The sequence below is a fragment of the Pseudorasbora parva genome, chromosome 4, assembly GCF_024679245.1.
Source record: "Pseudorasbora parva isolate DD20220531a chromosome 4, ASM2467924v1, whole genome shotgun sequence".
NCBI lineage: Eukaryota > Metazoa > Chordata > Actinopteri > Cypriniformes > Gobionidae > Pseudorasbora > Pseudorasbora parva.
Genome location: NC_090175.1, coordinates 9,670,068 through 9,694,075, shown reverse-complemented (window position 1 = coordinate 9,694,075; position 24,008 = coordinate 9,670,068). Strand labels below are relative to the sequence as shown.

The 24,008-nt window shown below is 38.8% G+C and overlaps 2 protein-coding genes across 5 annotated transcripts in view; both read right to left on the bottom strand.

Moving 5' to 3' along the window:
* Window positions 1-11,231, bottom strand: part of usp34 (ubiquitin specific peptidase 34) — a 78,577-nt gene extending 67,346 nt beyond the window's left edge. The window contains exons 1-2 of the mRNA XM_067440823.1: window positions 10,891-11,231; window positions 572-659 (exon numbers count right to left, since the gene is read on the bottom strand). Of these exons, the coding sequence (XP_067296924.1) occupies window positions 572-659; window positions 10,891-10,933 (131 nt within the window). The 5' untranslated portion in view covers window positions 10,934-11,231. The remainder of the gene's footprint in view (window positions 1-571; window positions 660-10,890) is intronic.
* Window positions 11,232-13,570: 2,339 nt separating this feature from the next.
* xpo1a (exportin 1 (CRM1 homolog, yeast) a) overlaps window positions 13,571-24,008 on the bottom strand; it is a 42,101-nt gene continuing 31,663 nt past the window's right edge. For all 4 annotated transcript variants that reach the window (XM_067440819.1, XM_067440822.1, XM_067440820.1 and 1 more), the window contains 10 exons: window positions 23,118-23,274; window positions 22,708-23,006; window positions 21,432-21,615; window positions 21,242-21,348; window positions 20,252-20,446; window positions 17,835-18,003; window positions 16,800-16,934; window positions 16,105-16,264; window positions 15,042-15,138; window positions 13,571-14,388 (listed from right to left, as the gene is read on the bottom strand). In XM_067440819.1, the coding sequence (XP_067296920.1) occupies window positions 14,242-14,388; window positions 15,042-15,138; window positions 16,105-16,264; window positions 16,800-16,934; window positions 17,835-18,003; window positions 20,252-20,446; window positions 21,242-21,348; window positions 21,432-21,615; window positions 22,708-23,006; window positions 23,118-23,274 (1,650 nt within the window). In that variant the 3' untranslated portion in view covers window positions 13,571-14,241. The remainder of the gene's footprint in view (window positions 14,389-15,041; window positions 15,139-16,104; window positions 16,265-16,799; window positions 16,935-17,834; window positions 18,004-20,251; window positions 20,447-21,241; window positions 21,349-21,431; window positions 21,616-22,707; window positions 23,007-23,117; window positions 23,275-24,008) is intronic.

Here is a 24,008-nt window from a genome sequence, read left to right as displayed (position 1 = left end):
CTAACTCCTCGATCGGTGCACTGTCCAGTGAACTGGGGAGCTGAGTGAGGCGCACCCAGTAAGTGAACAAGAAAATGAATGAGCCGATTAATGAGCAAATCGGTGAATCGGTTAGTGAATGAAAATTAATGAAGCCAGTGAGGGAATCAATGAACGGATCAGTGAATGAAAGTGGGAATTATTGATTTCAGTGAATGAATGTGTGAGATTCAAGTGTTATGAATGAAAGCAGCGATGCACAATTTGTGGGGAAATTCTTTATAAATTCTTCCAATAAGATTTTATATTAAAAATGCAATAAAATAAAAAAAACTTCAGATTTGCTGTGCTTGTTTTGCAGGGCTGCACAATTGTATAATTGTCACTAAATAAAAATATATAAAAATCACCAAATAAAAACAAAATGAGAAATATTACCATTTTAGTATTACACCATATAATAAAAAGTGTGCATTTAAAAAACCCTTAATTGCAATATAAGTAACAACATCTTCATGTGAGACTATATAAAGTGCAAAGGAAATGAATGTAAGAATAAAGGAAGTGAATGTGTGAGTGAACGAGTGCTGACCTCTGTGTCCATGTGCTGATGTAAGTGAAGACTCTTAAGGCATGTTCCTTCTTCAGCTGCAGGCCGTCTGAGCTGTCTGCATCCGAGACTGACACACACACACACACACACACACACACACACACAGAGAGAGAGATAGAAGAAAACCGTTAATGAAGTGGCCTGGGACTGTCTGTCTGAGATCAGATCAGTGTTAGAGATACACAGCAAACTAGCACAAATACACAAATAGCACAACTTACACACTTGGGTCTATAATGCCAAATTCACTTTTACAAGGTGTATTTTTATTTTGGATATAAATGTGTGTTGGCAGTGAGCGTACACAGCCAGCCTATAATGGTACAAACCCACCCAGTCCTTTTTTAATCCCCATAAAACCTCAAAAAAAGTCTCATAGAACAAGACGTTTTCATTTTCTGAGCAACGTGACGTCCCTTTGTACAGGCCCCGCCAACGACTGCACAATTAAACTAAACTAATACCGGTTCTACCCTGTAAAATATAAATCCGTAAAATAACAGAAAAGGTACTGGCAGCTTATTACCTAGACTTTATCCAGTCATTTTACAGACATTACCGTTAACCATAAAACACAACGCAATGATGTTCAAAATAAAAAATTATAAATACAGAAAATTCTGTTAAATTAATACAGTACATTGTGCCCTATTTTTAGAGTGTATCTCCATGCACAATATATAATCTCTGAATATATACAGCAGTTCCCACACGAGCACCTGTACAGCGATTTATAGATTATGATGATGTAACATGCTAAATTGATGACTTGAAGATAGTTAACTGCACAGTCATCCACTACATAAATTCAGCAAATAATCATTCAGAAACGTCCTGTTGCACTCTACATGTCCCTTTTTGAGTGTCTCCATTATTGTCCGACTCCAGTTCGAACATATAAGGCACTAGGGATGTCACGGTAGCAAAACTCCAGTATTCGGTACCGATACCATACAAATATTACGGTTCTTGGTACCAATTTCGGTACCACAGCTAAAAAAAAAATGTTTTATTTAGCTATTTAAAAAAATTAGCATGAAATTCAAGGAATTTATTATTTATGATGATTATCATTATAAGTAAAAAGTACATAACAAGCATTTAAAAGTAAAGTAAGTGAAAAATAAGCTAGGCATATGAAGGCTACTGCCCCTTTAAGACCCACGGATAGTCGTCGTATTTTCTGTATAAAGTTCACTTAAGGCATAGAGTAGGCTATGACATTTTGACATACTTTTTGTGAGTTTGTCCGTTTAAGCACAGGATTTGAAAGATAACTCAATATTTGCGCGCTTTGGGACGAGTGCACAAAGACAGATCTTCTCATTCGAGTCTCCTGGCTACACGGGGGTAATGACTGTGAAAAAAAAAAAAAAAAAATGACTGCTCATATTCGGACGTACGGCAGCACTCGCATGCGTTTTATAAAGTTTACAAAGAGAGACCGTTTTGCCCACGTTTTTCTTTTATTATCGCTGTTGTTGTAGTGCATACCTGAGGAGTCAGCACGTGTATCCATCGACAGAAACATAGGCTACAGCATTATTTTCAAGTTACAACCCATATTAAAGATGCGTCATCAGATGCGAGATAAACCGAAGTGTAAGTGCGTCCCTGCAACTTTTGCTCGGGATCCCGGTTGGGAAACACTGGTCTGTATTGATTGACACCGCGCTGGTTTGTTTAGAATTATATGAGCGCCGTGACCGCGCTGCCGCGTGATGAAGGCGTGTCGCAACTCTGTTATTCAACTGCTCTGGTTTTAAAAGCTATGTCATACTAAATGAGCCAAAATGCAATAAAACTTGTTTACGGTCGAATGCAACGCGTGTGTGTGAGTGAGTTAAGAGACGCGCAAAAGGGCGGAGAGAGAACTTAAAGGGGGGGTGAAATGCTGTTTGATGCATACTGAGCTGTTTACACTGTTAAAGACTTGGATTCCCATCCTAAACATAGACAAAGTTTCAAAAACTAATGTTGGACGTTTGATGGAGTATTTCTGTGTTAAAAATACTCCTTCCGGTTTCTCACAAGTTTCGGAGAGTTTTTTTCGAGTATGGGTCTACTTGACGTTAAATAGAGCGGAAGGTCCTTGTATGGGCTGTACGGGCTCTTCTCCCGGAAGGGTGCGCGCGCGTGACTAGAGGGAGAGAGGAAATGCACGCCATAAACAGTCTCTCAGGTGCAGATCCAGTCGTCCGTGAACACTTATGACGCGCCGCGCTCCACTTTATTCCTATGGGTGACGTCGAGCGACTTCAACGCTTCAGCACAGCATTCTGGGAAGGCAGCGCTGCATTTGAACCGATTTGAACGCAGAAATGACGGGAAGCTTCAAGGCATCGCTTCAGTCGCGTCGCAAAGTGGATTTCCACGGTCACTGCTGTCACAGGACTTCACCAAATCATACCAAAGAAGTGTGTTTTTGACAGAGCGGTCCTGCTTTGGAAGATGCCGGTGAGTAAATCAACTTCAAATGTCTCTGCTATTGGCTACCGTCGCATGAGTAAACATCAGTAAACGATACGATCGCGTGCTTCGTCATTCAAATGCGCTAACGGTTACTCCATTGTTGTTCTGTATAACGTTACACTATTCTGACTCTGACGTGCAAAACCGTTTTGCTTGCTACCTCTAAGGTCTAGTCACATACAATAGTCCATAAACCGAATCATGTCCTCATAAACTGCACACAAAGGCCCCTAAATACAGTACATACCACAGAGATGGACATCCTGATGTTGCCGTTTCTCCTGTTCAATTTATTTCAGCCTCAGATTTGATTGTGGATCATTATCTGTATTAGCTGAGATAGATGGGTTTCTCCACGCTTGAGGACGTCACCGCTTTGCGCACTCATCATTCTTTAGCTCCGCCCACACGATACGCCTCCAGGCTCTCGGTTTTTTCCGGAAAGACTCGGTACAGCCCATATTTCTTTTATAAATATAATAAAACTAAAGACTTTTCGGAGATATGAAGGATGCAATACTACTCTATAGGTACTCAAGATTGACATGAGATTGACTGAAACTGAGTGTTTCACCCCCCCTTTAAGGAAATGCAGCTAAACGAATATGCGTGCGTCTTTTAAATAGCGTAAAAATGAATGAATGACGAATGTGGCGGCCGTTATTGATTATTGTTATTGATTATGTGGCAGTCCGCCACAAATTAGTCTATGTGTGGGAAACACTGTTTGGCCTCTGTTTAAAGTATTCCCATACTTGATATTCGGGGTCTAGGTTTTTGTGATAGAACCAGGAGCAGAAGCCAACATTACGCGAGATGAACGTCTGACACGACGCGTCGACGCATTTTACGAACGTCGACGTATTTCTGTAGTCGACGTCATCGATGACGTCGACGCGTCATTGCAGCACTAGTGTGTATGTGTTGCAAACGGCACCGTGCATCTGCGCATCATTCACACAGAGACGCAGAACATGCAGGGAGTAATATTAAAATAGTATTTTGCAGTTTAATATTCATAGAAACTATTTGGCTTCAGTCTGGAGCCCTGCATAGATAAACACGGAAGGGACAGAACAGCTGCAGGTACCGAATACACCCTGGAGAAGTGAATGCTGGTATCGTCACATTTTTTTTAATTTCAGTACCGGCTTGGTACCGAAGTACTGGTACTTTTGACTATAATATACAATATATCCCTATAAGGCAGAACACTGAGTTTCTGACATTTTCAGTGCGTGAGATTGTCCAGTTTTGTTGTTGCCTGTATGCCGGAGCATGAGCTCTTGAAGCTCCACCCTCTTCTTGAAAGCTCATTTGCATTTAAAGTGACAAACACCAAAAACTGCATGTTTTTGCTAACCCCTAAAAAGTGGCGATTTTAACAAGCTATAACCCCCTTCTGGGGGTATTCTGAGCTAAAACTTCACATACACACTCATACACAAGGGGACAGACTTGTTTTACATCTTGTAAAAAGGGATATAATAGGTCCCCCTTAATACTTTATGTTAGAGTTTTTCTTTTCAAATCAATAAGTAAGAGCAATAGTGATACAGCACACAAAAAACTAATGAAAATCAGTAAAACTGGCAGATAACAGTCAAGACAGAATGACAGTACACTATAAAATTTATTGTAATTTTAACGTTAAAGACTGTAAAAATTAACCTGCAGTTAAACTTAAATACAGAAAGTTCCCTAAAAAGAAAATGTCATGTCATTTACAATACAATACTGTAAAAATCGACAATTTTTTGAAGTAAAAAGGTTTTTTACAAATTATACACAGTTAAAAAAACTAATTCAATGAGTGAAATGTGATGGTTTTTAATTGAAATAACTGTTTCCTCTTAGCAATGTACATTGGGGTTTTATGCTGCATCTCATGTGGTTAAATGAATGGTTATTGCACTACTTTAGTATTTATGTGTATGGCACTGCTATTAGCATTTACTTCAGTCTGTGGAAAAGCTACTTGTGTACTTGTTAACTTGGTTTCTCTACCACTTGTGTTTTAAGGTGGTTGTCAATAATAAAAAGGTAAAAAAATATATATATATTTTATTATTTCAGTAAATTAAATATACATTTTTACTGTCAACTTAAACCGATTAAGTTCTGGCAACCACTGCTGCCTTTATCATCGCAATATTGAACACCAAGCGTGATCATTACAGACGATCACATGACATCCTGATTTGCAGTACCTTAACATTCACACACAACCACACACACCGCACAATTAATGGTCTCCACGGCGACAAAGGAGGAGCTGGACTTGGCAGTGCTACCGTGGGGTGGTAAAGTTCACTCGAGCAGCTGGGTAGCCTTGACCTACATGAGATTTTATTCCTTTCTTTCTTGCTTTCTGTAAAACGGCTTTCCTGTGTTTTTTTCTCTGCCCCTTCCACACAGCTCTACAGTAACAATTCAGGGCATTGTGTTGACGGCCGGCTGAGAAACAGTTTGACGGCGCTGTGATATGAGGATCCGTTATCAAAGCCGTTATTCTGAAAGCTCAAAACTACAAAAGCACAGGAAAAAAAGAAAGAAAAACAGCACAGACTGAATGAATGACATTATTCTGTGCTTTCAGGGGGAAAACAGTCTGACCTTATTGACTTATAGAAATAATTCACCTGAAAATTTGTGTTTTGTCATATGACTTTATTTAACATAAAAACAATATTTTGAAGATTGTTTAAGCCGCTCTTTTACATACAGCTCAGAAAATGCACCATAAAAGTGTGTGGAGGAACAGACTCAATTTAACTTTAAGTCAATTCCTTCTTGTCTTGTAAACAATTGAAATTAAAGAGCTAACCAATCTCGAAAATAGAGATTTTAAAGCCCAAAAAGGTGCATCCATCCATCTTAAAAGTACTCCACACAGCTCCAGGGGTAATAAAGGAAGAAAATCCATGTGTTTTTGTAAGAATAAAATCCCTATTTATAACTTTATGAACTATAAATCACTGATTTCCAGTAACATCCGTTCTTGCAAAACCCCATTGATTCCCTTCAGAAGGCTTTTATTAACCCCTGGAGTCGTGTGGAGCACTTTTTGGTTTTTGGGTGAACTACACCTTTAAACAAATTTGAATATGCAAAACAAGATACAAGAGCTTAGATAGAGAGGGAAGATTTTCAGGAAATAATCACTTAAATTTGGTCTGTTCCTCACTCAAAACATTAACTTCAGATGACTTATAATATAGCTTAAATTTTTTGTTGTTTTTAAATATTCAAAGGTCAAAGCCTGTGTGAACGGTTTAAATTAGGGATGCACCGAATATTCGGCAACCGAAATTATTCAGCCGAAAATAGCCAAAAAAAGCACTTTCGGCATTCGGCCGAATAAGTAAAAAGGCCGAATAATTTTGGCCGAACAATGACGTTTTTAATGACGCGATCAAAAAGTAACCCACGTAGAGTGAGAGCTGCGTGCTTTATGCAGCAAACATGTCAGCAGTGTGGAAGCACTGTTTAGTGCTGAAATTTAGTGCTCATGTCATCGATGAGAAGAGGAACCGACTTTCATGTGAGAAAGCAGAGAAGCTACTTTTCATAAAGAAGAACCTGCCACTTTTCCTGAAGAAGTAGGCTAAGTAGGCTTATGTCTAAGACAGTTATTTATTTGTTGTGGGTTCATCCACATTTTTTGCACTATTCAATGCACATTAGTTGTTGTAGACATACAGACTTACATTCTTTCAGCAGTCAGTTATAGGCCTAACATAGGCTATTCAAGAAGGGGGGCTTCTAAGATGGCCAAATAAAAATATATTTTTTATTTTACTAATTATTTATTTTAAGTTATGTTGTGCTTAGTTTGTATAATATCTGCTGGAATGTAAAAAAAATTCAGTGTTAAATAAATATTTTGAAATTGTATTTTTGTTATTTGATTTATTTCTCTGAAAAGCAACACAAAATTGTAAAAAGCAAATTTTTACTATTTAATTATTGTAATGGTAAAAAAAAATTGCCAAATAAATGGAAAAAATGCGAAACACCGCGTTCGGTATTCGGCCTTCGGTCTTCGGCCAAGCATTTCATTATTATTCGGTTTCGGCTTCGGCCAAGATTTTCATTTCGGTGCATCCCTAGTTTAAATCATCAGATATCAAGGTCTAACGGGTTTGGATTGTCGTGAGTGTGTGTAAATAATGTCAGGTCTCGTTTACAAAGAAGACCTATTCCTTTAAAAAATAAAAAGCGTTATGATTCATATCTTTTTATGATGTCTGGCACAACTGGTTTAGTGACTGTCTGGCTGCTTCTGACCTTTCAGAAAATGTGAAATTACAGAGTATGCATAAATAGATGTCTGCTGACAAATACAGGGAGTACACACACACACACACACACACACACACACACACACACACACACACGCGCACACACGCACGCACACGCACAGGCGCACAGACAGACAGACAGACAGACAGACAAACACACAAAAAGAAACATACACACAAGTCTGGCAGGCTATCTTTGTGGGGACTCTCCATAACCGTAATGGTTTTTATACTGTCCATTCTCCCCCTTTACACTAACCCTACCCCTAAACCTGCCCATCACACAAAACTACAGACATTTTTACATTTTCAAAAGAACTTATTCTGTATGATTTATAAGCTTTTGTACCTTACATGTTTTTGTAAAAAACATGTCCACACATACACAGAGAGAGAGAGAGAGACAGACAGACCTGCAAAACAACATTTAAAGGGATAGTTCACCCAAAAATGAAAATGTGAAGTTTCAAACACATGTAGGTGTGTTTGTTTCTTCAGTAGAACACAAATGAAGATTTTTAATTCAACCGTTGCTGTGGTCATAATAATCATGTGAATGGGTAACAACTCTATGAGAGCAAAACGCTTTGGCGTCGTGTACGTATGAAGACATCACTTTGGTTATACACAATATGGCGTCGTGTACGAGATTCACTTCTGGCGTTGGCGTAAACTACGCCAGATCGTGTATACCGGAAGTGATGTCGTACACGACGCCAGGCCATGTATTATTGACCTTATCAGAAGTGAAACGCGTTCCAGGCTGTTGGATATAGCGTTGTATTTGAGGTAAAAAATGATATAAATACGGCTCGATTTCTCACACAAACGGATGGGTGAACTTACTATCCCTTTAAGCAGGAAAGCATCTCTCCTGAACACAAACACACAACAGACTGTCAGATTAACACACTCAAACTGGCCCACACAAATAAAGGGTGTGTTTCTGTTGTCTATCTACACAGCACTGCGTTCGACGGGTCAAATGTTAAGCTGCACATGCACATACGGGCCTGCCACTCACTTCAGACACACATTATAACTCACTCACTAATACACTATAAATCATACTCATACAGCAGCACTACTGATCTTCAGTATTATAGTTTGTGTGTGTGTGTGTGTGTGTGTGTGTGTGTGTGTGTGTGTGTGTGTGTATTTACATAAATACATACATACATACTTTTGATATCATCACAAACAGACGAAGATTAAACAGATCACATGACCTCACCAGACAATTCTCACAACAATTTAGGCAACCCTCTCTCTATAGAGGCGAGGTGTGCATAACACTTCAGAAATTAAGAACTGCAGCTTCACAACAGATCTGCACAAAAATCCCACTGAAATTCATCCTGATGGTTTGAGACAAACCATGACATTCACCTCTTCGAGAAGCAATACTTTCAGGCTTTGGTGCAATATGACAATCTGAGTGATGACAGCCCAACAACACCTGTGAGAGTCAATCTGACAGAATTAAAAAAGCAAAGTCACTACTAACAAAACACCCTGGTATGACTATGTTTTTGGATATGTTACTATAGCGATGCCATGGATTTAGCATTTTGGTTACGGTATCATAACATCATGATTTTTGGACATGAAACATGATAGTATAATGTTTTTATCACTTGGTAACAGTAATATTAGAGCTGCACAATTACTCGCATTTGTAATTGCAATTATGTAATTGTTCAAAGGCCCGATTAAAAAAAAAGAGAAAATTTACATTATTCTGTATCTTAAGAATAAGCCCCCCTCCCCCATTGTTTTAATTTTAGTTATAGTATACAATTATAATACCAAGCATATTTGTGCTTTTTTATTATTATTATTATTATTTAAAGAACATTTGAGGCTTAATGCTATAGAAAAGCAATGTTTATTTTGATATAATATGGCATGCAGTCGCTTCAAACAATGGCATAAAGATATTCAAAACATCATTCAATGTAATTTGTGATAATCCTAATTAATAAATCACAATTACAATTTCGAGGGATAATAATTGACAATTATGATTTTTGTCATAATCGTGCAGCCAAGTAATATTTTAGTTTTTTTTTTTCCATTATCATGTATTTTTTAGCACACTATTGGTAAATCAGTGTGCCGCTCATTAAGTAGGACCATATTATATATCACCACATGCTATCATTTATTAAAAAAAATATATAAAAACAGAGTACCATGTTTTTGCAATTTACCATTGTAATGTCATGTTTGTTTGTTTTTGTATCATAGTAATTTCAACGATTTATCACGTAAATATCATGTAATCTTGCAGTACAATGGTTTATGCCAAAAAGTAATATCTGGCATCATAACTGTACCAACAGAATACCATGTTTTTGCAATTTACCATGGTAATGTCATGTTTTTCAACACGTGCATAGTAATAGTAATTTCACTGATTTATCACGTAAATATTATGTAATCTTGCAGTACAATGGTTTATGCCAAAAAGTACCATCTGGCATCATAACTGTACCAACAGACTACCATGTTTTTGCAATTTACCATGGTAATGTCATGTTTTTTTTAACACGTATCATAGTAATTTCACTGATTTATCATGCAAATATCATGTAATCCAAAAAGTACCATCTGACATCATAACTATACCAACAGAGTACAATATCTTTGCAATTTACCATGGTAATGTCGTGTTTTTTAAAATCATTTTTCATAGTAATTATTCAAAATGCCATGCCAATACCATGGTAAACCTTCAATCCAATAGTATATTTCACAGTAGTATGGTATAATCATCTATGCACAGCAGCTACAGCATCAGTCCCTGTTTTTACATACCAAGACATCAGTACTGAAGGAAAGAAACTAAAGCGCATTAATCCACATCACACTCTCTCCATCCAACAAAGCAAACAAACACAAATACTGTCTGCCTGTCCGGCAGCAATCAGCGGGCCAAAGACGGCAAAAACACTCGCATCACGGCTGTCAGAGCACTTTATCCGTCGTAAATCACTCGATCAAGCAGAATTATGGTGCGGTTTGGATTGTGTAGGGTGATCAGATGTTGATCTGTGTGCATTTTGAAGGATGACAATGTCAAAAACACTTCTGCTAAAGCTAATGCTAATGTCAGTTCAACTTCCAATCAGCCTCCAAACATATGAAAACAAAAAGATGTTCAACACGCACACGTACAAATGTTTTCTGGTGTTTTCGTATACAGTTAACGGCAGATTTTGTAGCTAATCTCGATTGGCGATTTAACGCTGAAAGGATGGGGCTAACACGTTCTGATAGCATTGCATTCATAAAAACAGATCTCAAAATCGAACAAAACACAAATAATGACAACCAAAAGGAGCTTGAGCACTCTTTTAAATGCACGTGTTGGCAAACGATTAGAAGATAAAATACTAAACATGAAAATCTGCGCTAATGTGAGGCAGTGAGACGCATGCTCGAACAGTCATGCTAACAACTTGCTGCAAACAACTACAAAAACACAACAAACATTTAAAAAAAATGCAGTTGACTTACTCTCATTGAGCACCTCCAGCAGCTCGGCGCAGTTCTCACACATGGTTCATAAAGGCGGAAAGTGTATTCAGACCATTGGAGAAATAAAATGTTGCCTGTTTTTCTCTGTCTTTTTAAGGGGGTGTTTAAGGCCCGACGAAATGCTTGATGAGGGCTCGTTATTTTGAGACAACACAACCAGGGAGGTTTGGGCTCATTCAAGCGGGATTATTTGCCGAAATGTCGAGGGTGAAGACAGTAAATGTGAGGCACTAAAGGAGCGGAGAGTCAGTCTCCGAGCAGAGCGTTACTGTGCAGACTAGCACCTACGGCAGCCATGATGAACAGGGACGGGAGTTACACTTCGGTTGTTTCCGCCGAGGGACCTCGGAGATGTTCGGGTCTTTCCGGAAATGTTCGTGATCGCTCGGAGGCAAGCGGGTAACGTTGTGCGCGACGTCGGCTATTTCCGCCGAGTCCTCTCGTAGTGCGTTCGGCGGTTCTCGGAAAACTGGCAAAGAGAAAGGGAGGGGCGACCGTTTGTTACACATCGGCTGTTTTCGTCGGATCCGCCTGCTTCCGGCCTTTCTTCGGAAATCTCGCGAGAAATGCAGTCGAGCACGTGTACGTGTGATGTTTTAATTTTCTACTACTGTTCAGAGTCACATTGTTTTGTATAATTTTATAACAGTTAAGGGTTATTGATTAGTCAATATAATCATCTTCATTCCTTTCCAATGCAATGAGGCACTACATTCAAAAAGTTTGGGGTCAGTAAGATTTTTTTTAAAGTCCCTCTGTCGTCAATTATTTGATCTCTTAAAGGCACAGTATGTAAGATTTGTGTTTTAAAATATCCACACAAAAAAACACTAGAACGGTTATATATTTTGTTGGCTTGTGTACATACAATATCCCAAATGTTTAAATCCAAAGAAATCAGCTATTTTAACCAGGACACAGACTTTATCTTTGGTAGAAACCATGAAAGCACCAAATATGCGTTAAAGGTTGGTTCACCTAAAAATGAAAATTCTGTCATTAATTTCTTACCCTAATGTCGTTCGATACCCGTAAGACCCGTAATGAAGATATTTGTGTTGAAATCTGATGGCTCAGAAAGGAACTATAATAAAGTCCTCTCTTAAGACCCATAAAGGCACTAAAGACGTCGCCACAAAGCCCATCTCACTACAGTGGTTTATGAAGGGACGAGAATAGTTTTTGAGCGCAAAAAAATAAATATATAGCGACTTATAAAGAGATGGCCGATTTCAAAACACAGCTTCCTGAAGTCTCTGAGTGTTATGAATCAGCGTATGGATTCATGATTAAAAATGCCGAAATCACGTGACTTTGGCGATCTCGTTCATAGAGATTTTTGATGGATGTCGAGGCTTTTTAAGTCAGGTAGAATCTGCGATCTTTGTCCCAGATTATTTGCTGGCTTATATGGCTGTAGCGCTAGGCAGTGTTTTCCACAAACTGGCAACAGAAACCCTGCTCTTAATATACAATCATTGATGAACTTGTTTGATTTAATTGAAGAAAAGAAAAAAAACATACAAGGGTGGATTAGAACCCAGAACCTTTTCCATGGTTTACAAAACTTCTACGAAAGTAATATATTTGACGCAAATGAATGCAAATATTGTTTGAAAATAGTCCCAAAAGGATAATTTTCAAACTAGAATTAGACCTAGAATTTCATTCACTGTTCGGTTTCTTTATTCTTTATAAAAATTGTACACAATTGGTGCCCCCCTATGTTCAAGACATGGTTACGGCCTTGCCTGCGTATTTTTATGCTTTAGTAAAGTGAAACTTACATACAGCACCTTAAATAAAAATAAATCTTTGATTGGTTCACTGATGTTTAAAAGAAAAAACTCTGCAATGGTGTTGACTGGTGAATTTGCACATGGTTTGTCTGAAAGCATATTAAAAACACCACATACACATAAACATTAAAAACTTGATTTCCACCACAGGGGGATTTTCACTTGTTTTATTCAGCAATGATGCATTAAATGGATAAAAAGTTAGAATATAGACATTTATAATGTAACAAAAATGTCTATTTCAAATGCTGTTCTTTTAAACTTATGTTCATCATTGAATTCTGTACAAAAAAAAGTTTCTACAAAAATAAGCAGTAGAAATGCTTTAAACATTGATATAATGCTTTTAGAGCAGCAAATCATTTTAGAGTATGATTTCTGAAGGAGCATGTGACACTGAAGACTAGAGTAATGATAAAGTACATATAAAATAATAGAAAGCAATCATTTTAAATTGAAATATTTCAATGTTGCCGTTTTTAACTGTCATTTTGATCAAATAACTGTCCTGCCAAGCAAGATACAGCATTTAAAACACTGGAAAAGGCTTTACTTTTGAACAGATAGTGTGCATTACACCAATACATGTTGTTTTGATAAATCCTAAGCATTTTGTTTCCCCCTGGTACTGGGAATAGGAAGTTTCTTCACAAAGCAGCTTGATCCTATTAATTGCTCCTTCAGTATTGATGAGCTCCTCTAGTAAAAGCAGCGTTACAGTCCTACGAGCTTAATGAAAAACACACAGACACACAATACTTTGTAAAAATAACCAACTTTATGTTTCCATAGTACTAATGCACAGCTTTACAAATAGGATGATATGAACAACCCCTCATAATGACATCCTTATGCAAAAAAAAAAAAAAAAAAAACCTCCACGAGTCTGTAGCATGAAAAAGACTTCAGTCTTTCCCATACATTTCAATCAAATGGAAAATATATATGTATATATATATAAACACGCTCAACCCCCCCAATAAAGAACGTAGGAACAGCGTCAGGGCTGATCCTAAACCGTCACATTCACTTGCTGTGGTACACAAGCCACAACGAAACGTCCCTGTGAGCAAACCTCTCGTCCCGCACAGCAACTGTCCGTCTTCATCGGCCTGTCATACTGTATATTACATATTCACAATTAGATGAGGCGGAGAAAACATTAAAATGATTAGTCATGTGCTTCGAAATAAGCAAACATGCTGAACAGAAAAATGGATGCATATACAGTGAATTGATATACAGAAGATTAGACAGCAACCGCTTCCTTTATATAAAATGTTCTTGTTATGTAAAACCAAGGATTTTGGGACAAGTGGGAGGAGCCAGGAAACTAATAACAAACATGTCTTTAATTTACATATTGGCATGGATGGGGGTCGACAAACAACCAACATCTGGATTCATTTTCCTATTTGTCCTCATTTGACTGCCACCTCTCTATACACACGCACACATTTGACAGAGGCGCTCAGAGAGCCCCCCGAACGAGTGTGAACGAATCTTCGTGAGTGTGAAGCTGCACATGATCTCATTCACACATTTCCTCCGGGAGCTCGTGGGGATTGAGGATTCCTGGGACAGACATCTGGAGCTTGTGTTTCTCCTCCTGAGCCTGACGCAGAGACGCTTCCCTCTCCTCCAGAAAGAGGTCTGTGGAGTCCTCGCCTGCAAACTCCTGCAAACACACAGAGAGAGTAGGTGTAAGAGTGTGTGTGTGAGAGAGACAGCGAGCGAGCGAGAGAAAGTGTGAGTAAGTGTGTTTGTGTGTGTAAGTGAAAGTGTGTGTGTGTTTGAGAGAGTGAAAGTGTGTGTGTGTGTGTGTTTGTGAGAGAGAAAGTGTGTGAGTGAAAGTGTGTGTGTTTGAGAGTGAAAGTGTGTGAGTGAGAGCGAGAGAAAGTGTGTGTGAGAGAGTGTGAGCAAGTGTGTTTGAGTGAAAGTGTTTTTGTGTTTGTAAGTAAAATAGTGTGTGCGTGTGTGTGTATGTGAGTGGAAGTGTGTGTGTGTTTGAGAGAGAGAGAGAGAGAGAGAGAGAGAGAGCGCAAGTAAGTGTGTGTGAGCGAAAGTGTGTGTGTGTGAGTGAGTGAATGTGTTTGTGTGTGCACGTGAGAGGGAGTGTGTGCACGTGAGAGGGAGTGAGAGAGTGTGTGTGTGTATATAAATACTACTATAAAAATGAAGTGGGTATTTATACATGTAGCTGTTGGGGAAACGTTTATTTCCCACCCTGCTCATATGCATATCTATTTCTATTGTGAAATTCTCTCTGTGGCTTTGGTTCACGACTAGAGAAAAAGGAAGTAAAAAGCTCGCAGGAAGGAAGTGACATACCTTGATCTGGACCAGGAAGTCCCTGAGGTGCTCTTTAAAGGCAGGAATGTCCTGATTCAAGCTGAACAGACCCGTGACAAACACCTTCACCTGGGCACTGAAAACACCACAGAGATTAACACACAACACTGAAAACATGCTGAAAACACAGACACCGTGGGTGCTTCTCAATATCCCTCCTCGTTTCCTCGCTCCTCCATCCTATGACTCGGAAACCGATGGAGCTTAGCCATCTTGTAGGAGATCTCAATTCTCTAATTTAGGGCGGAGCGATATTGAAGAAAAATGCGATATGCAATATCTTGTTAAATAATGCGATATTCAATATGATATCGCCATTAGTGTGTAAAATCGAATTAAATTAAAATAAAAATGTAAAATGTAAAATTGAGAATGAAACATTTGTGTTTCACATTGTTTTTGGGAAAAGAAAGCATCACTACAACTTCTGAAAGTGACCAGCAGTTTTTTTAGCAAACATTTATGATAAAAATCATTCACGTTTTCGGTGTATGACTGTTTTTTTTGTGTTTTTTCCCCCGCAAATTATTGCGTTTAAAACTAATTTTAACGTCAAGCAAGTCCCACAAGTAACAGTCGTGTGTCAAGTCTATTCTGTGCTCTATGATTCGACCTAAAACGTACTTTTCACAATTTTCAAGTAGCCTATTAAAATCATTCAGATATTGCGTGCCACTGCGATATGCATTTTGAAAACATGCAAACAAACATTAAACATTTGGGATATTGTAAGAACTAAAATATATAACACTGGCCAAGTGGTTTTTGGATATTTTACTGCAAAAAAACTACATAGTGCACCTTTAAACTTACAACATAAATAATTATCTCCAATGTTCAAGAATCCTGACTAAATCCAGCAGTGGTCATCATTAATTGACACGCTTTGAAGTGACGTTAAAGGGAGCGAGGATAAATCATTTCACTTGATTGAATTCCTCCATCCTCGCGTCTTTTCCTCGCAAGGAAAGGAAGCTAGGAAAGGAAACGAGGATGCACAAATAAGAATTGGGAAGCACCCCATGCTCTAGGCTCTGCTTACTCTTGCAGATGTGGGAAGGCCGTCTTCAGCAGGTTGGCCACGTACTCCTGCACGTAGCCTTGATTGTTGCCCGCGTTGCCTGCGTTCAGAGCTACGCTGATTTTACCCTCCTCCACCAGGTTAAACATGTAGGCGAGGATTGAGGCGTGCATCGTCAGACCTGCCCATCACAAAACACACAGATCATGCATCACATACACACACTGAATCAAGGAATTACTGTAGAACAAGTGTGTTTTTAGTGTGTGCTTCAAATTTGCATTAATAAATACATGCCTTAATTGTTATACACTTTTCTTATTTTGCATTACGGTATTGAGAATTTAGGGGCAAAATGTGTGACAATAAAAATAATGGCCAAAATGAAACAAAACAACCCCCCCACACACACTTGCACTCGCTCTCACTCTCATGTGCACACACAAACACACTTTCACTCTCACACACACACTTTCGCTCACTCACACACTTACTCGTACAATTTAGCCACTTCAGCAATGTGCCCCACATTTGGGTGCAAATTTGCATACGTCAATTATTCGAAATAAGCTGCAGAGCTGAAGTGGTTAAGGTGAAAAACGATCTGATTCCTGTTTTCAACAGTGTTTTGTGTGACGTAAAGCCGTTTTGTGCAAAATAACGGCTCCATCAGTTCAACCGTCAACATGTCACTATCCCTCTGCCTAGCAACTGACCAGCCGTATGAGAAGTATCCGTGACAACCGAGAAAATGTGCTGCAGGATGTCGCAGAAGTAGGTTTGATAGAAGCTTTGAGCTGCTCCCTCTTCCTGTGCGATGTTCTGCAGCATCGTGAACAGGATCTGAAGCCCTGGAGGCACAAACACACACGGTCGCATTTATGTTGCATGTGACAGAGTCAGAAACATTACAATTGCAGGTCACAAATGATACAGGTTAAAGGGTTAGTTCACCCAAAAATGAAAATGTGATGTTTATCTGCTTACCCCCAGTGCATCCAACATGTAGGTGTGTTTGTTTCTTCAGTAGAACACAAATGAAGATTTTTAACTCAACCGTTGCTGTGTGCCGGTCATATAGTGCATGTGAATGGGTAACAACTCTATGAGAGCAAAAGAAACATGCTTAGACAACATGCACAAAGAGCGCTGTGGCTCATGACGACGACAATGATATATTAAGACACAAAACAATCAGTTTGTGTGAGAAATTGAGCCGTATTTATATCATTTTTTACCTCAAATACAACGCTATATCTAACAACCTGGAACACGCTTCACTTCAGGTAAGGTCAATAATACACGCTCTGAATATGGGATATATGAGCCAGCGCTTGTTTTTGACCTTACCTGAAGTGACGTGCGTAAAGGCTGTTGGATATAGCGTTGTATTTGAGGTAAAAAATGATATAAATACAGCTCGATTTCTCACACAAACTGATCGTTTTGTGTCTTAAGATCAGTGTGTCGTAATGAGCCACAGGGCTCTTTGTGCATGTTGTCTAAGCATGTTTTTTTTGCTCTCATTGAGTTGTTACCCATTCACATGCATTATATGACCGGCACACAGCAACGGTTGATAACGGTTTAAAGTCTTTAAAAAAACATTTGTGTTCTACTGAGGAAACAAACACACCTACATGTTGGATGCACTGGGGGTAACCAGATAAATATCACATTTTATTTTTTGGGTGAACTATCCCTTTAAAGCTAAATTCAACTGTAGTCCTAACTCTAGTCTCTCCACCCACCTGTGTCGGCCACATTCCTCATGGTGTGTTTGAAGGCCCAGATGATGGAGTCAAGGACCAGCTTGAACTGAGCCGGTGGGATGGACAGGAATGCTGGGAAACACTGGGAGTTGACGGCTTGCAGCAGGTAGAAGAAATGCGTCCTGTGCTCGGGATACTCCTCAAAGTTCTGAGATGGGAAAATAAGCATTAATCCTCATCCTTACCGCGAGTCATTTTAACCTACTCATTTAAAAATGAATAAAGTGGACTTCACTCCAATGAACCTTAGGACTTTTGACGCATTTAAACCGCGAATACACCAAAATAAATTGACTGGATTCGAGGAGTTTATGTGGTTGTAATAAAAATAGTAACAAATCCTTCCCTCGCAGGTCAGTTTGACCCCCTTAGGAATTAATGAAATGCAAAGAATGCTTCAGTGTACATGGATAAACCTAAAATGCACAATGAAACCATTTATAATGTCTACATGTGTATCTGAACGCATTCTGAACAGATTTTGGAAGGAGAAAAAAAATGCTTTAGGACCCAGCGGAAAAGCTTATTTGCTCCATATGGAGCTATTAGGCCATCTAGTGGCAAAAGTCATGAAATGTCATGGTATTATATTTTCCACAAGAGGTCAGCAAAGACACTTAAATTGACCCAATGTGAGATATTTTGAGCTGGTTATTGCATGTATTGAAGAGTTTATAATTTTAGTTGAAAGAATGTGCTTAAATTATATTATTTATTGAGAAAAATATCTAGTAATTTGAATAAAACAAATTCCAAATTTGCATTAAAAAACTGGAGAAAAAAAAAATATATAAAAGTGATTTTTATTTATGAATTACATTCATTTTAGGGGTTTGGTCTTTCCATACTATGGAAGTCAATGGGGTCCATCAACTGTTTGGTTACCCATATTCCTTAAAATATATTGTGTAAGAAACTCATACAGGTTTGGAACAACTTGAGGGAGAGTAAATTAAAGAAAGTTCATTTTTAGTTGAACTATCCCTTCTCTGTCGCTGAGACAGCGCTTCTCTTGACAAGTTTGAGAAGAGGGTTTGTGCACGTTGGGCTCCCAAATGCACTTAAGCAACCTGAACTCAGAGCAGATGGAGCTCGGTCCAGTGAACCGTGCCACTCTGAGACACTGAAAACACTGGCGAATGTAAAAGAAGAGTTTATGCAATGAAATCACAGCCTTTGTGATTTGACAAGTGCACTAAGCCATAATCACAATTTCCTTTCTATTTTGAGGAATCACTCAGCCCTGCGTTAAATGCCTGCTACACACTGTGCGATTTCAGCAATCCTATAAGACCATTACAAATCACACTGTACGACATGGATCTTATACACTTGGGTACGACATGCAAGTGGACTGTACGCTGATGACACATTGAAGAGTAGTCTATGACCGACAGTAGTGCAGACGGATAAATAATGATTAGCACGGGCGAGTGGTAAACAAATACAACGAGATGAATCACACTGATTACTGTAGTTTTAATGCAAGCTGAAAAAAAGGAGGAAGAGGAAGGAGAGTATGGACTAGGGTTGGGTATCGTTTGGGTTTTTTACGATGCTGGTGAAAAACTTAAAACGGTACCAGAGCCTGAAACAATACTTTTAATTGAAAAATACAAGAGCCATAAAACAACATTGGATGACATTAAAGTTGTAATAAACGGTTCAATTTAAAGAATTAATTTTTTTTTTCAATAAAAGCCATTCTTTATACTCAAATATACATACACAATCACAACAAATGTATATTCACAGTAAAACCTAACCTAATTAACAGTTACAGTAATAACAGCAAAGTAGTCCGTATTAATTATTGGTCTGCTACAAACCAGCTTCAAGTTTCAGTATTATTTTGCAGAAATTTGACCATATTCTCTGGCTAAATATTTTAGAACGCATAGCCTAAAATAAACATGATGTGGTTGAAAACACAATAGTTGTGATATTTGACGTGCGTCTGTCTCAGCACCAGCCAAAGCGCGAAAGTACGGTTTGAACTTAAGTGGCACCGGAACGAGGAACCGAAATCTGCGTTCTGATTCGGTCCGGCACATACCGGTTATATAGGTACCGGGTGTTGGTATCATACCCTAATATGGACACGTCATGACAAGGGAAAAGGGAGCCAACCTGGCATGCCAATTTTGCAAATGAAGCTTGAGGTAAGTAGTTTTAAGTTTTAGCACCATGTTGCATTGATCAATACGCCATTTCATGATGCATTTTTATCGGCTAGTCAGTAGACATCTGACACGATCAAGAAATTAAATGCAGGCTCTCTTTCATCTGGGATATCCCAATATCATTCAATGTGCACCAGCCATTAAATGGTGAGTGGATACTCATTACCAGAATTACATTGGTTTGATACAGAAAAAAAAGAAAGATGTACTAACCTTGTTGATCATGTCGAGGGTGCACTCGAACACAGCATCGAATATCTTCGGGATCTCTCCTGTTATGTGAGCGCCGAGCTTGTTGACGATGGTTGCCATTGTGCTGAGCACCTCCGGTTCTCGAGCAGCTGGAACGTTCCTTTGGTAGTCAATCAGAACCGCCTCCAGCAAAGGAGGAACAAAGTTCTCTCCAACCTAAAGTGTAGGGATGTTGACGATTAATCGATGATCAATTAATTGTCAACAATACATTTAATCGATAAGACGTGCGTGCTGCTCAACCGCAAAACACGTAAAGTAGACACAAGGGGAAAAAAATGAAGCGAGTGCGCCAGAGGTCTGTGTGGGACCATTTTACATCTGGAGTTACACCTTCATTATGACCAAGTGTACGGGTTCATTCGCAGCCATTTATTGTGCAAATGTATGTTGTGTTTATTTTGTGGAGGCCTATCTATATCTGATTTCTCTCATATAGGATGCATTTGGTTAAGAATTAACGTGGTAGTAAAGCGTGCAGGTGATCATCATCTATGCACAACTAATAATGACTATGAATGGGCTGCAATATTACATAAAATTATAATGTGAACACTATTGTATGTGTACAACTACAAGTCTTGCACAACACGAGTCACCTATTCTGAATATGAATATCACGCAACTTAATTCAAGTTCACTTGTGCATTCCCATCATTTTGGGCAGATATAATTTGTAATATTAGCCCTTTCATTAAATGAAAACCCTTCTCTTCATTTGGTGAGGAATATGGCGTTTTGAGCAGCCTATCATCTATAAGCCACAGCTGTAGATGCATATTGCAGTATAAGGCTAACGATTAATCGAGCATTAATTTAAACGATGATTGATCATGGAAATTTATGTAAATTGACATCCCTACTAAAGAGACAACATTGCTTTGTACTGCTGTCAACCCCGGCTTATTTTTAGGCATGAGTGCAGACTGATCCAGGATCAGCAGAACTAACCATCTGTGGGTCGTTGGAGCGGCTGACCCATCCCGAGATGAGCTTCAGAGTCTCTCTCTTCACTGTCCGCATGCTGCGTATCAAAGGCTGCTTGGTCACCATCTCACCTGCAGAGAAAGGCCAAAGAGTTAAGAGGTTATTACGTGCTGGTTGTTGGGTCATGTGCTCCATGTCGTTGTGCTTGGCTCACCGTTGCTCTGGACAGCAGAAGAGATGTTCTCGCTCAGGCACTTGTAGACGTTGAGCATGTCCAGGTAAATGCGGCCCAGCTGCAAGACGAAAGGGTGCCCCACGGCTTTACACGCCCGCACATTTGTCTTCAGGATGCTGCCTAGCTGACGCACGGTTTCTGGGTCCTTCAGGATGTCCACGTTCTGATTGAAGAGAGACATTATGTGCTTTAAGTTCAGGTGCCATTCTGTTTCAATCTTAACACTAGAGTATAAACACTTAAAGGGATAGTTCACCCAAAAAGGAAAATGTGATGTTTATCTGCTTACCCCCAGGGCATCCGAGATGTAGGTGTGTTTGTTTCTTCAGTAGAACACAAATGATTTTTTTAAAAAGATTTTTAACTCAACCATTCCTCATATAATGCATGTCATTGGGGTGTATTTCTATGTGTAAAAAACATACAGACATACGAATCAGTATTAACCCTGTGGCTCGTGTCGACACACTGATGTCTTAAGACACGAAACGATTGGTTTCTGCGAGAAACCCAACAGTATGTGTGTTTTTTTTTTTACCTCATATCAGACGAATCTCATCTAGTGTTCCCAATGCTATTTCTCCCATCGAAGAAGGTCAAAATACCGGCACCATCATAGGCATATTTACGTAAAATACCTCATTCGACTGATCTGTGCAGCCACTAACGTGGCAACTCTCTCTTATATTATATATATATATATATATATATATATATATATATATATATATATATATATATATATATATATATATATATATATATATATATATATATATATATTATGAATGATCACACCAGTATTTTGACCTTCTTCTGCGGAAGTAATGATGCTGGGGAATACTAGATGAGATTCGTCTGATATGATGTAAAATTAACACAAATACTGTTGGGTTCCTCGCAGAAACCGATCGTTTCGTGTCTTTAGACATCAATGTGTCGCCACGAGCCGCAGGGTTTAATATGGATTCGTATGTCTGCGTGTTTTTTACTCTCATAGAAATACACCCCAATGACATGCGTTATACGAGCAACGGTTGAGTTAAAAATCTTCATTTGTGTTCTACTGAAGAAACAAACACACACATTTCAGATGCCCTGGGGGTAAGCAGATAAACATCACATTTCCCTTTTTGGGTGAACTATCCAGTTTAAAGGTCCATTATGTAATTTCCACCGCTAGAGGTCGCTGTGATTGAGTGTTTCCAAACCCTTTTAAACTAATTCAAACGATTAAAATAACCCTGCTTCTCACCTTGGTGGCCTGCTGGATGATGCTGTCCCACACCTGGTTGGGAAGGAGCATGTACTTCTCGATAAGGCGCTCCTGGACTGTCTGGTCCGTCTGCGCTCCGATCATGTAGCCCACGGCCTCGTAGAAAGTGTGCACCTGCTGTGGCTGCAGGTCACAGATGATGGTGTTGATATTGTTGAGGATCTCATCGATGAAGGGCATTACTTCTCCAACCTGCACCTGCACGAAATGCCTCCTGCACTTCTGAGCAATCTTGATGAACGTGTCACAGGCCATGTCCTGCACGCCATCATGAGTCTCTGAAAGACAGAGAGACTTTCCAATTAACATAAACCTTCAGACACAATTTGCACTTGAGCAAAAAACACATGCATGACTGTACAAAATGTCAAACACATTCAGTTTCTCACCGTGCATGAACTCGAAGAGCTTGTTGACGACGGTCTTGAGGAACTTCCAGTGTGCCCTGAGGAATCGTGGGTATTGGCCGACAATGTACATGATGTTGGAGGCGATGATGGCCTTGTTGTCTTTCCCTCTTTTCTGTTCACACAGACCCAGCAGATCCTGAGACAGAAATATATTGATTTTTACTAACAGACATTTAAAGGTATAATTTGCAGAGACTAAAGGATGGAATACACCACAACCGATTTTAAAACACTAGATTTCATACAATTGTCACCTTTGTAAATGGTTGGTAGAGGTGCATGATTAATTATTTTTGTTTCAAATAGAGATCATAATTGTCCCACAATTCTAACAAACTAAACAAAATAGCCTCATTTACTAAAGGTTCTGACTAATTTAATTGCTGCAGACCATTTAAAATGGTTAATTAAATTAATATTATTATTATTGGTTCAAACGAATGATTCAATGACTCACACAGACTTCACCCGTTTCATTACTGGATGATTCAGCTTTTTAAACAAATCTTTTAAAGGAATGATTCAATGACAAATACATTTTTTGACTTGTCGCCACCTGGTGGTGTAATGATAAAATAAATATTTGATGCACCAAGTTACTTTAAAATTATGGTTTTGATATTCTTTGACTGGATGGAATCAGTCTGAAGCTAAAAAAACAACAACAACTAAAAACTAAGGAATCTGTGCCCATCATATACACGATACGTTGAATTTCTGTGAAAACTGTGATACTTTTTTAAGGATTCTTTGATGAATATAGAAAGATCAAAAGAACAGCATTTATTTAAAATCTCTTGTAACATTATACAAATGTACTGACACACACACAAACTTTCGAAACGTAGCGTAGACTTTACACTGCCTACT